A 21,020-nucleotide genomic window follows, 5' to 3' on the forward strand; every position below is an offset into this window, starting at 1 on the left:
ACTCCCTCACCATCCTTTTGCAGTGCTCCCGCCGACTCAGCCGTGACTGGAGAGCGGTGACACAGTCTTGGTGGGGAGCCATAAAGCTGGCCAGGCCCTTAAAGACTGTTGCACTGCCTGGGATGTACATGCTGCTCGATCTACGCACATCCCCTGCTACCTTGCCCTCGGTACTGCGCCTTCTGCCACTAGCGCTGTCGGCTGGGAATTTTACCATCAGCTTGTCCGCAAGGGTCCTGTGGTATAGCAACACTCTCGAACCCCTTTCCTCTTCGGGAATCAGAGTGGGCAGGTTCTCCTTATACCGTGGATCGAGCAGTGTGTACACCCAGTAATCCGTCGTGGCCAGAATGCGTGCAACGCGAGGGTCACGAGAAAGGCATCCTAACATGAAGTCAGCCATGTGTGCCAGGGTACCTGTACGCAACACATGGCTGTCGTCACTAGGAAGATCACTTTCAGGATCCTCCTCCTCCTCCTCCTCCTCCTCCTCCTCCTCAGGCCATACACGCTGAAAGGATGACAGGCAATCAGCCGGTGTACCGTCAGCAGCGGGCCAAGCTGTCTCTTCCCCCTCCTCCTCCTCCTCCTCATGCTCCTCCTCCTCCTCCTGTACGCGCTGAGAAATAGACAGGAGGGTGCCCTGACTATCCAGCGGCATACTGTCTTCCCCCGCCCCCGTTTCCGAGCGCAAAGCAGCTGCCTTTATGGTTTGCAGGGAATTTCTCAAGATGCATAGCAGAGGAATGGTGACGCTAATGATTGTAGCATCGCCGCTCACCACCTGGGTAGACTCCTCAAAATTACCAAGGACATGGCAGATGTCTGCCAACCAGGCCCACTCTTCTGAACGGAATTGAGGAGGCTGACTCCCACTGCGCCGCCCATGTTGGAGTTGGTATTCGACTATAGCTCTACGTTGTTCATAGAGCCTGGCCAACATGTGGAGCGTAGAGTTCCACCGTGTGGGCACGTCGCACAGCAGTCGGTGCACTGGCAGCTTAAAGTGATGTTGCAGGGTGCGCAGGGTGGCAGCGTCCGTGTGGGACTTGCGAAAATGTGCACAGAGCCGGCGCGCCTTTACGAGCAGGTCTGACAAGCGTGGGTAGCTTTTCAGAAAGCGCTGAACCACCAAATTAAAGACATGGGCCAGGCATGGCACGTGCGTGAGGCTGCCGAGCTGCAGAGCCACCACCAGCTTACGGCCGTTGTCACACACGACCATGCCCGGTTGGAGGCTCAGCGGCGCAAGCCAGCGGTCGGTCTGCTGTGTCAGACCCTGCAGCAGTTCGTGGGCCGTGTGCCTCTTATCGCCTAAGCTGAGTAGTTTCAGCACGGCCTGCTGACGCTTGCCCACCGCTGTGCTGCCACACCGCGCGACACTGACTGCTGGCGACATGCTGCTGCTAACACATCTTGATTGTGAGACAGAGGAGGAGGAGGAGGAGGAGGGTGCTTTAGTGGAGGAAGCATACACCTCCGCAGATACCACCACCGAGCTGGGGCCCGCAATTCTGGGGGTGGGTAGGACGTGAGCGGTCCCAGGCTCTGACTCTGTCCCAGCCTCCACTAAATTCACCCAATGTGCCGTCAGGGAGATGTAGTGGCCCTGCCCGCCTGTGCTTGTCCACGTGTCCGTAGTTAAGTGGACCGTGGCAGTAACCGCGTTGGTGAGAGGCGCGTACAATGTTGCGGGAGACGTGGTCGTGCAGGGCTGGGACGGCACATCGGGAAAAGTAGTGGCGACTGGGAACTGAGTAGCGCGGGGCCGCCGCCTCCATGATACTTTTGAAGGACTCCGTTTCCACAACCCTATACGGCAGCATCTCAAGGCTGATGAATTTTGCTATGCGGACGGTTAACGTTTGAGCGTGCGGGTGCGTGGCGGCGTACTTGCGCTTGCGCTCCAACAGTGGCGCAAGCGACGGCTGGACGGTGCGCTGAACTACACTGCTGGATGGGGCCGAGGACAGCGGAGGTGAGGGTGTGGGTGCAGGCCAGGAGACGGTAGTGCCTGTGTCCTGAGAGGGGGGTTGCATCTCAGTGGCAGGTTGGGGCACAGGGGGAGAGGCAGGGGTGCAAACCGGAGGCGCTGAACGGCCTTCGTCCAACCTTGCGGGGTGCTTGGCCATCATATGTCTGCGCATGGTGGTGGTGGTGAGGCTGTTGGTGTTGGCTCCCCGGCTGAGCTTTGCGCGACAAAGGTTGCACACCACTGTTCGTCGGTCGTCAGGCGTCTCTGTGAAAAACTGCCAGACCTTAGAGCACCTCGGCCTCTGCAGGGTGGCATGGCGCGAGGGGGCGCTTTGGGAAACACTTGGTGGATTATTCGGTCTGGCCCTGCCTCTACCCCTGGCCACCGCACTGCCTCTTGCAACCTGCCCTGCTGATGCCCTTGACTCCCCCTCTGAAGACCTGTCCTCCTGAGTAAGCGTTGCACACCAGGTGGGGTCAGTCACCTCATCGTCCTGCTGCTCTTCCTCCGAATCCTCTGTGCGCTGCTCCCTCGGACTTACTGCCCTTACTACTACCTCACTGCAAGACAACTGTGTCTGATCGTCATCGTCCTCCTCACCCACAGAAAGTTGTTGAGACAGTTGGCGGAAGTCCCCAGCCTCTTCCCCCGGACCCCGGGAACTTTCGAATGGTTGGGCATCAGTGACGATAAACTCCTCTGGTGGGAGAGGAACCGCTGCTGCCCAATCTAAGCAGGGGCCCGAGAACAGTTCCTGGGAGTGCTCCCGCTCCTGAGCAGGTGTTATTGTAGTGGAGTGAGGAGGCTGGGAGGAAGGAGTAGCAGCAGACAGAGGATTCGGATTGGCAGCAGTGGACGGCGCAGAACTGCGGGTAGACGATAGGTTGCTCGAAGCACTTTCTGCCATCCAGGACAGGACCTGCTCACACTGCTCATTTTCTAATAACCGTCTCCCGCGTGGACCCATTAATTGGGCGATGAATGTGGGGACGCCAGAAACGTGGCTCTCTCCTAATCGCGCAGCAGTCGGCTGCGACACACCTGGATCAGGAGCTTGGCCTGTGCCCACACCCTGACTTGGCCCTCCGCGTCCTCGGCCGCGTCCACGTCCTCTAGGCCTACCCCTACCCCTCAGCATGCTGTATTACCAGTGATTTGATTTCACAGGCAGGAAATAAATTGGCGCAAGACTGCAGGCCAAATATAATTTTTTCCCTTTTTTGAAAACGAAAGGCCCCACTGCCTCTAGTGAATGAATAATCTAAGTTTAATAACTGTGCTGTGTCCCTGCTAATGTGTCACAGAACGTGAGGGTAGCAGAGTTATTAACTGTGGCAGAGCAGGTATTTTTTTTCCCAATTAAGGAAAGCAAATGGCGAAGCCAGGAGTAAAACGTAGCTGGGTGCGTATGATTTTTAAAGGTGTCACACGCAGCCGACACGTGTCCACCGCCCTTAGGACGGACAGAGGCCGGACAAATAGAATTATTTTCTGTTTTTTGGCACCAAAAGGCAGCACTGCGTATATTCTATGAACATGAGAAGTTTAATAACTGTGCTGTGTCCCTGCTAATGTGTCACAGAACGTGAGGGTAGCAGAGTTATTAACTGTGGCAGAGCAGGTATTTTTTTCCCCAATTAAGGAAAGCAAATGGCGAAGCCAGGAGTAAAACGTAGCTGGGTGCGTATGATTTTTAAAGGTGTCACACGCAGCCGACACGTGTCCACCGCCCTTAGGACGGACAGAGGCCGGACAAATAGAATTATTTTCCGTTTTTTGGCACCAAAAGGCAGCACTGCGTATATTCTATGAACATGAGAAGTTTAATAACTGTGCTGTTTTCCTGCTAATGTGTCACAGAACGTGAGGGTAGCAGAGTTATTAACTGTGGCAGAGCAGGTATTTTTTTTCCCAATTAAGGAAAGCAAATGGCGAAGCCAGGAGTAAAACGTAGCTGGGTGCGTATGATTTTTAAAGGTGTCACACGCAGCCGACACGTGTCCACCGCCCTTAGGACGGACAGAGGCAGGACAAATAGAATTATTTTCACTTGTTTTACAAGCAAAAGGCAGCACTGCGTATATTCTATGAATAATAACTGTGTTGTCGCCCTGCCTATACAATTCTTTCCCTGCAGTATCAATGGAGGGTGCAATGCTCTGCAGAAGCGATTTTGAGAAGCAAAAAAAAATGCAGCACAGCTAACAGCAGCCTGGACAGTACTGCACACGGATAAATATGGCCCTAGAAAGGACCGTTGAGGTTCTTGAAGGCTACACTCACTCCTAACACTCTCCCTGCCTATGCAGCACTTCTGTCCCTAATGCCAGGTGCAACGGTCTGCAGAGGCGATTTTGAGAAAAAAAAAATTGCCACTGCTAACAGCAGCCAACACACAGCTATCAGTGGCCCTAATAAGGACCTTTGGGGGGTCTTGAAGCCTACACTAACTACCAATTCTTTCCCTACAGCAGCTCCGGTACAAACAGCACTGTCCCTCATCTAACTCACAAGGCATGTGTGGCGAGCCGCGGGAGGGGCCGACTTTTATGTTTGGGTGACACCTGATCTTCCCAGCCACTCACAGCAGGGGGGTGGTATAGGGCTTGAACGTCACAGGGGGAAGTTGTAATGCCTTCCCTGTCTTTCAATTGGCCAGAAAAGCGCGCTAACGTCTCAGGGAAGGAAGTGAAAATAACCAGAACACCGCATGGTGTTCGTTACGAATAACGAACATCCCGAACACCCTAATATTCGCACGAATATCAAGCTCGGAAGAACACGTTCGCTCATCTCTAGTGAACATATGTTTTTCCTCAGTATCTCTAAAGTAACCACGACTTCATAAGATTTTCCGTGTGAACACCAGATAAACACCAGTACCAAATTAACTCGGGCGAAGCCGGGTATAGCAGCTAGTATATATATAAAGCTGAAAGCCCTCACTGACTCACTCACTGACTGACTGACTCGCCAAAAGTTCTCCAACTTCCCGATGTCGTAGAAACATGAAATTTGGCACAAGCATAGATTATCTTCAAAATAGGAGAAGTAATTGGGTCCCAACTCGATTATTCAATTCTAGCGCAAAAGAATTGGCGTCGAAATTTTACGTATATAATCTAAATCTGTCACTTCCCAATGTCATAGAAACGGGAAATTTGGCACGAGCATTGATTATGACATAAATAGGAAAAGCTAATGGGTCCCAGCTCGATTATTCAATTCTATGCGCTAAAGAATTGGCGTCAAAATTTTACGTACGGAATCTAATTCTCTCACTTCCCGGTGTTATAGAAACTCGAAATTTGGCAGGAGCATTGATTATGTCATAAATAGGAAAAGCTAATGGGTCCCAACTCGATTATTCAATTCTATGCGCAAAAGAATTAGCGTCCAAATTTTACGTACGGAATCTAATTTTCTCACATTCCGGTGTCATAGAAACAGGAAATTTGGCACGAGCATTGATTATGTCATAAATAGGAAAAGTTCATAGGTCCCAACTCGATTATTCAAATCTGGCGCAAAATAATTGGCGTCGAAATTTTACGTGCGGAATGTAATTTTTTCACTTGCCGGTGTCATAGAAACGGGAAATTTGGCACGAGACTTGATTATGTCATAAATAGGAAAAGCTAATGGGTCCTAACTTGATTATTCAATTCTATGCGCAAAAGAATTAGCGTACAAATTTTACGTACGGAATCTAATTTTCTCACTTTCCGGTGTCATAGAAACGTGAAATTTGGCACGAGCATTGATTATGTCATAAATAGGAAAAGCTAATGGGTCCCAACTCGATTATTCAATTCTAGCGCAAAAGACTTGGCGTCGAAATTATACGTGCGGAATGTAATTTCTTCACTTTCCGGTGTCATAGAAACGGGAAATTTGGCAGGAGCATTGATTATTTCATAAATAGGAAAAGCTAATGGGTCCCAACTCGATTATTTAATTCTATGCGCAAAAGAATTAGCGTCCAAATTTTACGTGTGGAATGTAATTTTCTCACTTTCCGGTGTCATAGAAACAGGAAATTTAGCACGAGCATTAATTATGTCATAAATAGGAAAAGCTAATGGGTCCCAACTCGATTATTCAATTCTAGCGCAAAAGAATTGGCGTCAAAATTTTACGTGCGGAATGTAATTTTTTCACTTTCCGGTGTCATAGAAACGGGAAATTTGGCACGAGCATTGATTATGTCATAAATAGGAAACGCTTATGGGTCCCAACTCGATTATTTAATTCTATGTGCAAAAGAATTAGCATCCAAATTTTACGTGTGGAATGTAATTTTCTCACTTTTCGGTGTCATAGAAACGGGAAATTTGGCACGAGCATTGATTATGTCATAAATAGGGAGAGCTAATGGGTCCCAACTCGATTATTCAATTCTAAGCGCAAAAGAATTAGTGTCCAAATTTTATGTACGTAATCAAATTCTCTCACTTCCTGAAGTCATTTTATATAAAGGAAACGTTGCATGGTTGCCCCCCCGTGGAATTTCCCGGGTAACGCAGAGAACTATGCAAAATGGTGAACATATGTTTTTCCTCAGTATCTCTAAAGTAACCACGACTTCATAAGATTTTCCGTGTGAACACCAGATAAACACCAGTACCAAATTAACTCGGGCGAAGCCGGGTATATCAGCTAGTACAGTATAAAACCAAACTGAGTTGAAAAATGTGGGTAAGGGCCTTGCCCAGAAGAGCTTACACTCTATGTGATAATAGTGGTGACACATAAGTTACAAATGCTTGCTCTGTAGAATGTCTTATATAAGTTGGTTAGTGAAAGTTAGTTGCATAAAGGTGCATAAGCCGGTCACAGAGCAGTATTTATATACAGTGTGTAGCCATAGGGGTCGCAGAGGTCAGTTGCAATCCTAAGCCAGGGGGTCCACAGACCCCCCTCACCACTCTCATGTTTTCTTAAGAGACCCTGTTCTCTCTAAGGTGCTACCTGCGGGGTTGGGCAGGGTAAGATGGCAATTCCAAGTGGGGCTCTACTCGCAGAGTCAGGTAGGGTAAGATAGTGTTTTGTCATGACGCCAGTCCGTATACAGGTAGGGACCCCTCCCGGACAAAAAAAAATAATTATAAAAATGGGAGAAATAAATCAAAATGGGGTAGTAGTCCTTTTCCCTGATTGTATAGTGTGGTACCTCAGTGCAGATGTTGGATTGGTGGTTTTGAGTCAGGAGTCTGGTTTGAAGGTGTAACCAGATGAATATTTTATTGGAGGGAGAGTTCTTACATAAGGGCACAGAATACAAATTATCTTACTTTTGTTAAAGATACAGACATGAATCTATTTTACTTCTCTTCAGAATGACTATCGACACTGAATTGGCTTTTCTGACTTTGTCTGAACGTGAATTTAGGTAACTCTTTATTTCCTTGACTTTACTTTCTGACATCTGTAACTTAGTCTTTGGCCCAGCTTTTTTCTCTCTTTCAATGGTGCTCATCGTTCACTGCTGTATTCCTATAACTCCTTGTTCTCTTTCTTTCACTATGACATGGGAGGGATGTTAGTACTCACACTTTTCTCTCCCCACCACACAGGCTCTTCTGTTTTTGCTTCTACGCTCTTTCCTCTCTTCTCCTCCTCAACTTCACTCAATTCTCTCTCTCTCTAGCTCCACCCTCTCTCTCCTTTATACTATAACACTAGCCCAGCCCGGAGAGGGGAAACATTACCCAATCTAAGACCCTCTATTTTCCTGCTACCTGACAACCACTCCCCTGTGCTGTTAGTAGGTGACATAAAACCCTAAGGAAATGGGAAAACTGTCAGTGATAACTTTATCAGTAGTGAAAGTAAAACACAAACATAACGATGTCGCAAACAATCATAACCATGATAACATAACCACAGAAGTGCTGTGATACCTAACTCTGGGGTACTACTCGATCAGCGTGAACACTGATCATGACTAATGCCTCTTTTAGTTCTGACAGTGGTTCCGAATGCCCCGCCCATGATGCAATGGTGACATTCAATTGCCTATGAGGCCTGTACCATGACTTGAACAAATGCCTGTTGAATTGCTGTATAACGTAATACTATGGAATACATTATACTGCATGAACAATCAAACCATCTCAAGTTTAAGTCCCTAGTGGGCACTAAAAAAAATACAAAATGGGTATTCTGTTTTATAAAAGTAGTACAAAAATATATAAAATTGGTATCGTCATAATTGTACTGACCCCTCAGAATACATTGTTGTTATTTTTGCTGCAATGTGTACACTGTAAAAACAAAACCCGCCCAAAGATGGCAGGATTGATTTTTTTTTTGTCCATTTACTCCTCTTTTTGGGTACAAATAATGTATTGTATAACCTTTTTTTTTGGTGGAGCATTAACAGAGCTCTATAAGGGCTTGTGCTTTGCAGGATGAGCTCTAATCTGCATTTATCACATTTTTAGGGACATACAACATTTTGATCAATTTTTTCTTCAATTAACAAAATCTACAATTCTGACTTTCTTTTCATGGCATTCATTGTGCGGTATAAATAATATGTTCAATTATTTCTGCAGGTCAGTATGAATATGTTGATACCAAACTTAGGGCTACCACCCACTTGCGTTTTTTTAACGCGATTGTCAATGGGACTTTCTAATGTTAAAAACGAATCGCACAAAAATCCCAAGCCCAACCTTGCTATGCCTTTTTAACATTAAAAAGTCCCATCGACAATCACTTTTAAAAAATGCTGCGATATCGCAGCGTTAAAAAAACGCAAGTGGGTGGTAGCCCTTAGGGTGCCCACCCACTAGCGTTTTTTTACTGCGAAATTCGCAGCATTTTTTTTTTTCTGCAGGGGTCTTTGGGCTATGGGACATGCAAAGCTAAAATCGCGATTGCGCAAAATCGCGATTTTTACATTACAAGTCCCATAGACCCCCTGCAGAAAAAAAAAACCTGCGAATTTCGCAGTGAAAAAAAACGCCAGTGGGTGGGCGCCCTTATACAGATTTTTTTCATTATTTTTTTCATTTTTTTAACCTTCTTTTAAAAAATTCTCTTTTTTAATTGCTGTATTCAAACCCCCCTAACATTTTTCTTTTTTCATCAGTGGTGCTGTGTGTTTTTTTGTTTTATTGTGTTAATGGTACCATTTGTTGATCCATACAACTTTTTGATCGCATTCCATTCAGTTTTTTGTAACTGTAGTGGCGCGGAGTTAACAAGGCCCCTCCATAATGTACGAATGCATTTGTCTTGTGCCTATGTGTTGTCAGTGTCTTTCATGTTGCATGAATGTAATTTGTATTGTACTTCTACAACACTGAAGGGGTTAACTGTCAGGTACGTGAGATGTCTGGAAAATGCTTCATACATGTGAATGCAAGGTGTTTGCAAGAGGTCTTCTGTTCTGGTCATGCAAGTGAGAGGAGTGTTTGTGGAGCTGTAAGTGAGCCACACAGACACCATCAGTTATGTGTGAGCCGGAATAGAAGAGGCTGAAAGGTATCCTCAGCCTTCTCTGGACCGCCTTTACCCATAAGATGCCAGTGGTGCCCTGAGCCACTGATGAATGGAGAGAGTGGAGTGCCTGCCAAATGTGAGTGTTGACCGGTAGAGAGCTATTGAGAGTAAAAGGACTTTGTACCGAGAACAGAACCGCACAGATAACTGGGACTGTAGATTCTTCTGTCAACCTGTGATTTCCTCCCATTTGCACCACTTCGTGATTTCTGCACCATTTTCCTGCTGGCGTGAGTTCTTACTTGTAGAAAAGTATTTACAGTCCAATCACAAGTAAAAGAGCACTGCGGACCGTTCCCGTCTTTCCTGTTTAAGAGTTCCCTGTGAATGCGGACCATTTATTTCATCATCCGGATTCACCACAGAGGAAGGAACAGTTGTATCACCCGTGACAAAATACTGTTAAAGGTAAACCACGCATGGGTTACCCCCTTTGCAAGAGCACCCCTTTGTAACTTGGATGATTCTCGTGCTACCCTCAGGGTGGGAGAAGGTAGAGCCCTGTGACAAGACCCAAACTCTACCCAGCTGGCTCCTAGGCTGTGAGCCCGCTCCTTGCACGCTGTGCCACATTTTTTGTATTCCTATTTCACACTTGCAGCTTGAGAAATAAATTAATTAATTGGATCATTATGAATGCGGCAATACCAAATTTGGGGTGTTTTGTTTTGTGTTTTTCTTTTTACATTCTAAAGGGGAAGAGGTGACTTTTTGGCTGTATTTTTTACCAATTGTTTTTTTACCACAGACTGCAAGTCCTATTCTTGTGCGAGACTCACACAAAAATAGGTTGGAGTCCAGTAAAAAAATAGCCCATATACACTAACCAATTGATAACAACGTGTTCTCTGCATCTTGTAATGCATAGGGCTCGAGCGTTATTCTTGGCTGTGTAAGCAGGGTCTTAGCAGCATTTGTTATGTTATTAGCTGGTTAGACGTTCCTTAGTGTGTGGATGGATAACACTACTGCGCTTGCATGGGTATTTGCACATGCAAAATCTACTCACGCGAAACACAGAAAATAAAACCCATTGATTTAAATGCGTTTGTCCCCATGAGCGCGTTTTGCAGAAGTAATTCATGTGTGGAAAAAGTCGGACCTGGTCTATCTTCCTGCGTTTTGTTCAGCAAAAACCCCAATAGAAGTCTATGGGAGGTGCACAGGGGGAAGCGTGAAACACTGGGCAAAACATGGGCAAAAGAACACATCAGGTTAATTAGACTTTTATTCCACGTTAAGCGTGTATCGCGTACATGTGTGAACTGGCCCTGTGTGCACAAATAGTACAGGACTATGTGCAGACTGTGCAAATCTACCTCTTCAAACATCGTTAATGCACAAACACGCTCCTGTGAGTGTTTTTTATGTATGCCTATTTGAGATGAGCAAACCTACTCAGCCACGCCCCTTTTTCGCCCGAGCGCCGCGATTTTCGAGTACTTCCGTACTCGGGCGAAAAGATTCGGGGGGCGCCGTGGGTGAGTGGGGGGTTGCAGCGGGGAGTGGGGGGGAGAGGGAGGGAGGGCTCCCTCCTGTTCCCCGCTGCTACCCCCCTGCTCCACCATGCCTCCCCCTGCCCCCCGGCGCCCCCCGAATCTTTTCACCCGAGTACGGAAGTACTTGAAAATCGCGGTGCTCGATCGAGCATCCCTAATGCCTATGTGAACCTGCCCTAACAGCAGAAACTTTTTTCAAATTCATAACTTGCGCTAATTGTTGAAGATGCTTCACAGCAGATTTTACTCTTTTCAATGTAATCAATGAAATCTGCAACAAAATCAATAACATAGAAAGAGAACTATCAAATAGACGAAAAAAATCACAGAAAGCAGCCAAATGCTTCCTAATATACTGATACAAGAGGGTCGGCATATACACCACCAATCCCTCAATATGCAGACGCCAGACTGCTAAAGAGAGGAGCAAACGGGTGCAATTAGATTTAGAAAATATGTCTGAGGGCTCCTACAGACAACCACCTGCACAAATACCATCACCGCAACTGGGAGTATTGCCAGCATAAACGCAGTAAAAGTCTTCTTTAGTGTGGCTCTTCAGACTCCGCGCTACTGCTTTTGTAAAAAAAAAAACATATTGGTGCTTTGTAATTTTTAGGCGATGCATTTTTAACATTAGAAAGTCCCGTTGACAATTGCGTCGCGATATCACGTGAAACAAACGCTCAAGAAAAACGCAAGTGTGCCCGAGCCCTTAGGTGCCTCTACACAGGCGTTTGCATTTTTGGGTGGGCAAAAAACGCAGCAATAGGGCAAATGTGTGTCTGCTTTGTAAAGTGCATCGTTGTGCCTTTTTTTTTACCCAAATCGAACAAATGATGGCTTCATATGGAAGCATAAGTGCATAAAAAGCCAAAAAAAGCTGAAAGATAGAACATGCCACGATTTTTTGCTATCACAACATCGCAACAGAGATCCCAGATGTAAATGAAATCATTGATAGACTTTGGTTTCATAAATCTGCTTTTTTACTCATTCTCACATAGAGGAAAAAACTCGGCGTTTTAGCACCTGCAACCTTAGGCTTCTTTCACATGGGTGACAGCGATATCACCGTGAGTTTGGGCCTTGTCATGGTGGCACTACCGTCTCCCACCAAGAGGGCAACTAGGGACACGTCCAAGGGGCCAAGAGCACGCTATTAAAGGGGGTTAACCTTGAGCGGTTTACCTTGGTTGCTTTGTCACAGGTGACGCCACCTTTCCATACTCCGCGGCGACCTCTTGTTGTCAGAATAAAAGTCCTCATGCATGGTTAGAGTTTATAGGCAGAACTGGGAACAGAATATACTGGAATATAACTTGTAATACAGTCCAACACAGTCCACAATTTACATCTACTGGCAGGGTACTCAGTGTAGGTGAACACATGGTGTGACAGGGAGGAAACACGGGAAGATAAAGTGAGTTGCACAGGCCAAGTTATCTGTGTTTCTCTGTTCCCGGAAACCATCTGACAAACACTCACTGACTCTCTTCCATATTCAGCCCTGCACAGACTGAAGGTGTCTGTGTGTAGGCCAGCTCCTCTCCAAGTCTATCTCAAAAATCTCTAACTCATGCACCTTGCAACCGCATGCATAAAACAAGGTCACGTGACATACAAATAGATACTTTTCCAGACATAACCCAGACTATAACCCATTCAGTGCTGCAGCTATGCAATACACATTATATTCACTCACATGGAACACATTGACAATATACAAAAACACAGGATTACATAAATCATTCAGAAACATCCGGAAGCTTCCACACATCAACTTCAGTACACTACACTACAAAGTCACGTCACTTTGTAACACTCTTTTGTTGGGATTTTCAGATGGGGGCGAGTGCCTTGAGATATAACCCATACCCCAAAAATATGCCCTATTTGCCTTAAAAAAAAACAAAAAACATCACCTACCAGGTGCTATCCACTCAGGCGCACTTCTTCTCCGCAGTTTCAGCTGCGTACTTCCTTGTAGTTTTCAGGCAGCGCTTTCATGTGAGAGGTCCAAAACCCCGCCTCCAGGAAGTGCTGACTTTGATTGCCTCTCAAGCGCTGTCGCTCATCCAATCACTGCAGCGCTCGATGAGCTAATCACAGCTATGGCAAAAAAAGGCCTTTCCACTACTTCATGTGCAAATACACCTCGGTGTGGCGGATGTATTTGCGCAAAAGTTCATCTGTCAAAGCCCTTAGGGATTGTTCCTTCAGTACATCACTATTATTTTACTACATCATATACATTATGTTTGGAGCAAAGAATAATGTAGTACACTGCACTGTTCTATACTCCAAAAATAATGGAAACTAAATGAAATCTTGTAAAATGGTCACCAAAGTTGTGTCTGTTTCACAAATTACTGTATTTGGCTCCTTTAACGAAATCCCAGTTTTTATGCATGCAAACACGTGTGGAAACATGCTCATGTGAGTCCAACTGTTGGGTTGTGCTCCTAGGACCTGTGGTTCTGTGGGTTTCCGGGAGCATGCTTTCATGGGTGTGGGATGTTTGGGTTGGCTGGGTGTGGAGTTCTGCATGGGGATGTGGGTCCCGCTGGCTTGATGGTACCAGTTTCCTCATTTCCCTCCCGGAGTCCTTGTGTTTGCAATTATGCATGTTTTTTTGTGGGTTTGGGCAGCAACGTGTTTTGCGTGTCTGTGCGGGTGGCCAGACGTGGTCTGATCAGTCCTTTTCAGAGTGTATTGGTGTGAGCAGCGATGTGTTCTATATGTCTGTGCAGGTGGCTGGACATGTGGTGTGAACAGCCTTGATCCATGTGGAATACATTCTCTTGTGTGTTGGTGTGTACTGTGTCCTGTTCTGCTTGGATTGTTTTTCATTTATGGCTAGCAAAGTACTTAGGTTCCAGGGTGCGGTCGTCCCTATTAGGATGATCACCCCGTTCGCAGGCAGAACTCATGAGGGACTTACAAGTCACCGAAAACCATTGTTGAGTGCTCGTCGGCTCAAGCATATTGGCCAAAATATGACCCAATACCACGTGTCATAACAATTTCATCTATTTATGCATGCAGGTATGTTAGGCAAGTATTTGTTCGGTGTTTATCAGTCATTGTGCCATGTCTGCTCGTGAGTCCCGTTCGCAGTTCACCTTGTGTTGGTGTTTAGCGTGTGTGCAGTTGCGTGAGTATTTCAGGGTTATGGTTCAAGCGTGTCCTATTTGGACGTGACAACAACCTTAGGACTTAAAACAGACAAATGTGTTTTTCTCCTATTATGAGACGAGACAAAAAGGAATCACTAATTTCATTTGATTTCAGTGGTTTCATTTTTACTATCGGGATTCTTGCCTGTTAATTGTACAGGCGAGAAAAGATAGTACTTGCCCTATCTTTCCTGCATGTAGTATTAACTGCATGCGGGAAAGATAGGACAGGATCTATCTCCCTGCTATATTTTTTCAAACTCCTGCGCTATGGCACGGTATTTGAACACTCGTCAAAAACCTTGTTAATGTGCAACTATGCTCGATGCCGGTGAGCATAGCTGCACATACAGACACCCGAAGCTGCCTTTAGGGTACCTCCTGCGTAGCAGAAAAATACATACCAAAACTGCAACAAAAACCCTGGCAAAATCTGCACTATTGTGGTACATTTTGACTTGGTTTTTGCTGCAGATCTGAAGATATTTCATTTAAAACATTTAAAGAAATTAAGTCTGTTGCAGATCCACAGCAAACTTTGCACCAATGTTGTGGATTTTCCTTCACAGTATAGGCAATTTAAAACTCAATTTTTTTCAAAATATTAAAATCTAGGGCTTAGGACTAGAGACGAGCGAGCGTACTAGGATAAGCACTACTCGCTCGAGTAATTGGCTTTATCCGAGTATCGCTGTGCTCGGGGCTAAAGATTCTGGTGCCGCTGCGGCTGACAGGTGAGTCGCAGCGGGGAGCAGGGGAGAGCGGGCGGGAGAGAAGGAGAGAAAGATCTTACCTCCGTTCCTCCCCGCTCTCCCCTGCAGCTCCCCGCTCCGTGCCGGCACCTGAATCTTTAGCCCCGAGCACAGCGGTACTCGGATAAAGCCAATTTCTCGAGCGAGTAGTGCTTATCCGAGTACGCTCGCTCATCTCTACTTAGGACTGACACAAAAGTAACACCAGCAGTCCACCATCAGGGCGGCTGGCTTTGCTATTCATTTTTTATTTTCATGTCTATGGCTTTGTAGGCAGGATTATTGCACCCTAATCAGTTTCTTCTGCCCTTGCTAGGGGTTTAGCCAGTGAGACAGGCCATTTACTCTAGATTTTAGTAGGAGTTAGACACTTCTTTTTGCATATTAGATATATTCTAGTCAGCCTCCTTCTAATTTTGAACCTCGGTAACAAGCATCTGCAGGTGTTAGTTGTGAACAATTTTCTATTTGATAGCAGTAACTTGGTTTCTGATAAACTCAATACTCCAGGGGAATGTGTCGAACCAAAAGAAACATATTTTATCATTAGGAATTTTCTGAACCATTCGAAATTTAAAACGAACTTGAACTTTCTGGTCCAATAGGTATATTTGCACCATTGAATTTTGTTTACACTCCAACGAGGTAGTTATGGACTGAATAGCAGATGGCGACATCTCTCCATAGTTAAGTCATCTTTTTCGTGTAACTTGAGAATCCTGTACCTAAATCCTTAGGTTGGATCAGCCACATTTCCCCCAAATTATTTCTTTTTGTGGGTGAACTGGCCACTAATCAGTTAAGTGGGATCTCATTATACACTATAAGGTCAAGGTCCTTGCATCCTGCAAGTGTTAGACTGGTTGCAGGCTTTTTCTGTACCATTACTGTCACCTGCATTGTGGCTTTGATCATCCCCATCCCATATATCGTTTTGGCTATCCTATTGATTAGGAATCTTCAGTTTTTATGCTGTAATTATTTTATGTTTGTCCATTAATTGCGGTTCCACTGGGATCCTCATCACTTGATTTCTGGTCAAGTGACTTGGGATATCCGTGTTACTTTTGTTAGTCCTAAGCCCTAGAGTTTAATGTTTTGAATAAAATTGAGTTATAAGTTGTCTATACTGTAAAGGGCTTTATGTTTCTAATAGACCTCTGCCTCTTTAAGTGCTCAATGGTGTGGATTTTAATGTGATTTGTGATGCAGACTTTGGTGCGGATTTTCCACTGTGCAAAATCCACAACATTTACACTATATGTGAAGGCATCCTTATGCACATAGGTACAATCTTAAACATACCAACGTACATAGTGGCCCTTTTACATACATATATTCATTTTTTTTTTCACGTGCACATATACATACTCACCACCTATCCGCAGCCTCCCAAAGCCCCCTGATATTGAAGAGGGATCCAGATATCAGTAGGGGTAGCAGTACAAGAGGCAAGACTGCTCCACTCTCTGCTCCCAGGCAGGCTTTCTATGCAGGGTGCTATGTGACATGAGTGCTGTATTGTGATTGGTGGAGCAGCAGACTAACTGTTGTGCCACCAATCAATGAGGCTCATCGATTCAGCAGACACATAATGCAGGGAGAAGGAGCTTACTGTTCTGCCTTAGATTTGTGCTACTTACCCCCTCTGAGAGTGGAGAACAGTGGCAGTAGTATGTGCTGGGTTACTGCCTTGTGTGGCACAGAGTGTTAAGGCAGCAGAAATGCAGTCCTAAGCTCTTGCTCATGACCTAAAGTTTGTGAGTTGAGTCATCGCATGGTTCAGGTAGCCGGCTTAAGGTTGACTCAGCCTTCCATCCTTTCGAGGTCAGAAAAATGAGTACCCATAAATTACCTGAAAGTGCTGCCATGAGTGCTGGTGTAATTGACATTTATGCTTGTATGTTCGCACCTGTTCAGTAGGTGAGGGCATCAGAGATCTTCACCAGGCCTTAAGCCACAGACCACTAATGGCTTATTATATTGTGCCTGGATGGGGTGGCCAGAAACTAGTCAATGGCTTTATGTGGTAGCAGGTAACAATGTCAAAATTCTTAGTTTTCTACAATCTTGCATACTACTGCTTTGTGGTGGCAAGAAAGTAGTGGGATGGAGTTGTTTTCAGTGGACATAGAGATCTAATAGCAGAGATGGATGCAGATTCTGCAGGTTAGCCATGGGCTGTTTGGTAACAAGCCAGCATAGCACTTATTCAGGTCACAAACTCATCCAAACTAAATAATTTTAAGTTTCTGAAAAGCTTCCTTAAAGTCTTTGTTCCTCAGAGTGTATATAATTGGATTAAGCAGTGGGGTCAAAACAGTGTAACTTAAAGACAAGACCTTACTCAGAATCAGTGATTGTCCTCTAGTAGGAAACATATAGACAATGATTAATGTCCCATAAAGTATGGAAACTACAATGAGGTGGGAGCTGCAGGTAGAGAAGGCTTTATGTCTACCAACATTGGATGGGATCTTCAGAATGGTGATGACAATGTACACATAGGACGTCACAATTATTATAAAAGGACACAATCCATTTAAAACACCAACTACAAGAATCTGTTTATGAATTATGGATGTATCCGAGCAGGAGAGCTGCATAATTGGTTCCAGGTCACAGTAGAAATGGTCAATAACATGCGGCCCACAAAAATACAAATTACTCATAAAAATCACATACATAAACATCACCATAAAGCCAAACAACCAAATGGTTTTCACAAACATAACACAGCACTTCTGATTCATGATAGTGCTATAACGAAGGGGGTTACAGATGGCTAAATACCGGTCATAAGACATCACTGAGAGTAGAAGACATTCTGATGAATTCGACATGACAAAGAAAGAAAACTGGATGATGCAACTAATGAGGGTCATAGTAATTCCTCCATACAGTATAGTGCAGAGAAGAATGGGGACAATATCCGTAGTCACCAGAATGTCACATAATGAGAGCTGGGTAATGAAGAAGTACATGGGAGTCTGAAGAGTTTTGCTCAATAGAAACAAGACAATGATCAGAAGGTTTCCTGTAATAGTCCCACAGAAAATAATAACCAGTATTGAGAAGAATGGGATTTGGAAGTTTTCAAGATTTGAGAATCCCAGAAGATCAACGGAGGTGATATTATTTACAAGTATCACCTAGAGAAAAAAATACCATAATTTGATTATCAATTATGCAAAAAGGCAATAAAACTAGTAAAATAAAAATGTTCTAAGATAATGAAGACAAATAACCACATAACATTGTCATACATTTTATCTATTATTGATGTAATTCCCAGATATTTATCTCCTACTACTTTCCTTCAGAAAAGCCAGAGCTCCTAAACTGATGAAGGTTTTGCTATTTTGATTCTCATTTTAAAGGGGTTTCTGGGACTCAAAAATAAAGTTAAAAGGGCTTGAAGTGAATAAAAATTGAATGCTCACCTATACGGGTCACTCTCTGTCCAGTGCTACAGCCCTGCTGCCCACCGCATGGAACCTGGAAGAAGCAGCGGGCAGTTATGTGCCGTTAATTGTGCACATGATCCCTCAGCCAGTCCCAGGCTTCAGCGGTGATTCTTCCATGGCTGCTGTAGCCTGTGAGTGGCTGAGCGGTCATATGCACAATTAACGGCACATGACTGCCTGCCACTTTTTCGAAGCTTCTTGCAGCGGGCACCGAGGCTGTAGTGCTGGACAGGGAGCTGTTGGGATTGGTGAGTACTACATTCTTATTCATTTCAACCCCTTTTAACTTCATTTTAATCCCAGAAACACCTTTTATATTGATATTAACCTTTTGATTTCTTAACTTTTTATCGTTTTTGATATCTACTGAATGTAATATTTTATCGACATGAAAATAAGAAAATGCTGTGAAAGATAATCAGTCACCCCCCCCCCCTCCTTGTCTCACTGAGCTATTTGAGCTGCTATTTTACAGTAGTTATTTATCTAAACATATGAACAGACCGCGGCTTCTTGTCGCAGCATCCCCATATCTGTGCAGGTATACTCCTTATGAAACAATGTTGTTATTGTTTAAGTGGTCTTATTAGAATAAACAGAGCCAGCATGAATCCTTATATGACCATGTTATATAACTATATTAGTAAGTAGAGGGGTCCTGGCAGTACGGCAGACATTTACGAATATCTCTAACTACAGTCCTTTCATAGCGGCTTTTATAGATTGCATTATACCTGATGAGACCACAGAGGTCTACAACCATCCCATGAGCTCCAATTAAATATTCTTCTGCTGAGATACAATTCTTAGGATTTTTTTTTTTTTTTTTGTAATGCATATTTTAGTTCCTATTACGTCAACTAAAATAACTGTTAAAGGGCCAGTGCAGTGATTTATTTCACTCATCCATTATGCAGCTATCCCCCCCGTATGTATAAGATGGCTAGTGTTACCTTACTGAATTCATCTAGGAGCATACTGCGTATTTTGATACCACAGTTTTTGATTGAATCTAAGCAAAGCAGAAAGAAAAAAAAATATTATTTTCATTTTTTTGGTAATAGTTAGAGATGATTGAGCATGGTCGTTTGAGCATTGGCATACTCAAAAGTACTTGTTACTTGAACGAGCACCACGCGGTGTTCGCGAAAATTTCACCCTCTCCTCCCCACATCTTTAGCGGCTTTTTTAGCCAATGAACATGCAGGGAAAGCTTTTTGCACCTCCTGCTATGACGTGCCAACCCTGTGCACGTCTATAGCAGTGATTGGTTGGCCGGATCAGGGGACCTAGGATCATAAAAACTCAGGTCACCTGATGCTCGCCTCACACGGAGGCTGGATTAGCTGAGGGACAGAGCTGCTGTGAAGGAGGGAGAATGTTAGTGTAGGTTAGAAAGAGCGTTTAGGCAGGGATCCATCTGCAAAGAACCCAACAGTCCTTTTTAGGACTACAACTCCACTTTTGAGCATCATCAGTTTGGCTGCCTGGGACCAGTAGTGCGCACAAAGCATTTACAAGCATCCCAGCTGTATAGTGCATACTGTTACCGGTTCTATACAGTATACTGCTACTGGTGTACGAAGACTAGATAGGAACTAACAAAACTCCTCTAATTTTTTATTTTTTTATTTGTTTTTAGCTGAAAGCATTTGCATAATAGGCCTTAGTGTGTGTCCTGTCGATCCACACTATAAAACAAGACTGTACTCATTTTACACTGTCTATTTTTGGCTTAAAGCGTGCGTAAAATACCCTTAGTCTGTGTCTTCTGGATCTGCACTATATAACAAGACTGTACTCATTTTACATTGTCTATGTTTGGCTTAAAGCATATGCAAAATACCCTTAGTCTGTGTCCTCCCAATCCGCACTATATAACAAGACTGTACACATTTTACACTGTCTATTTTTGGCTTAAAGCGTATGTAAAATACTATGCTAAGCATTAAGGCCGACGCTAGCGTCTCCCGTCCTGCGTCCACCCCTTCACCTGCACCTGCCTCCCCCAATGTGTCCCAGCGCAGCATTCAGCTGTCCATAACACAAGCATTAGAGTGCAAGCGCAAATATGCAGCCACCCACCCGCATGCACAATCGCTAAACGTGCTCCAGACTGCTGAGCCTGGAGATGCTGTCATATAGGCTGGTAGAAACTGAGGCTTTCCACAACCTCACGGCAGCGGCCATCCCTCGCTACTCGGTTCCCAGTGGCCACTATTTTTCCCGCTCTGCTGTCCCCATCCTACACCAACCATGTAATGGAATATCAACCATGCCCTCACCAACGCAGTTACTGGGAAGGTCCACTTAACCACCGACACATGGACAAGTGCTGGCAGGCAGGGACACTACATCTCCCTGACGGCACATTGGATTATCTTGGTGGAGGCTTGGTCTGAGTCTGACCCTGGGTCCGCTCATGTGCTACCCACACCGAGGATTGCGAGTCCTATCTTGATCATGGTTTCTCCGGCTTATTATGCCACCTGCTCCAACCAACCCCACCTCCTCTTCCTCCACCTCTCAATTACCATCTGTGAGGACATCGCCTTCAGTTGGTAGCTCGAAGCGCTACAGCACTGCCGCGTGGAAGCGCCAACAGGCCATGCTGTAACTCCTGAGCTTAGGTGACA

The 21,020-nt window shown here is 44.9% G+C and overlaps 1 protein-coding gene across 1 annotated transcript; it reads right to left on the minus strand.

Moving 5' to 3' along the window:
• Positions 1 to 17,151: 17,151 nt before the first annotated feature.
• LOC136610437 (olfactory receptor 11L1-like) lies at positions 17,152 to 19,361 on the minus strand. Its single transcript, XM_066589666.1, has 2 exons — positions 19,338 to 19,361; positions 17,152 to 18,069 (listed from the first exon to the last, which is right to left on the minus strand). The coding sequence occupies exons 1-2, from the start codon at positions 19,359 to 19,361 to the stop codon at positions 17,152 to 17,154; spliced, it is 942 nt and encodes a 313-aa protein (XP_066445763.1).
• Between the last annotated feature and the right edge of the window lie 1,659 nt (positions 19,362 to 21,020).

This window comes from Eleutherodactylus coqui, chromosome 2, assembly GCF_035609145.1.
Source record: "Eleutherodactylus coqui strain aEleCoq1 chromosome 2, aEleCoq1.hap1, whole genome shotgun sequence".
Classification (NCBI taxonomy): domain Eukaryota; kingdom Metazoa; phylum Chordata; class Amphibia; order Anura; family Eleutherodactylidae; genus Eleutherodactylus; species Eleutherodactylus coqui.

Excerpts from the sequence above, each read along its gene's own strand:
- LOC136610437 (XM_066589666.1), bottom strand. The coding sequence starts at position 19,361 with ATGCTCCTAGATGAATTCAGTAAG. Across the intron at positions 18,070-19,337 it reads TCCTAGATGAATTCAGTAAG|GTGATACTTGTAAATAATAT; the intron begins GTAACACTAGCC and ends TTTTTTCTCTAG.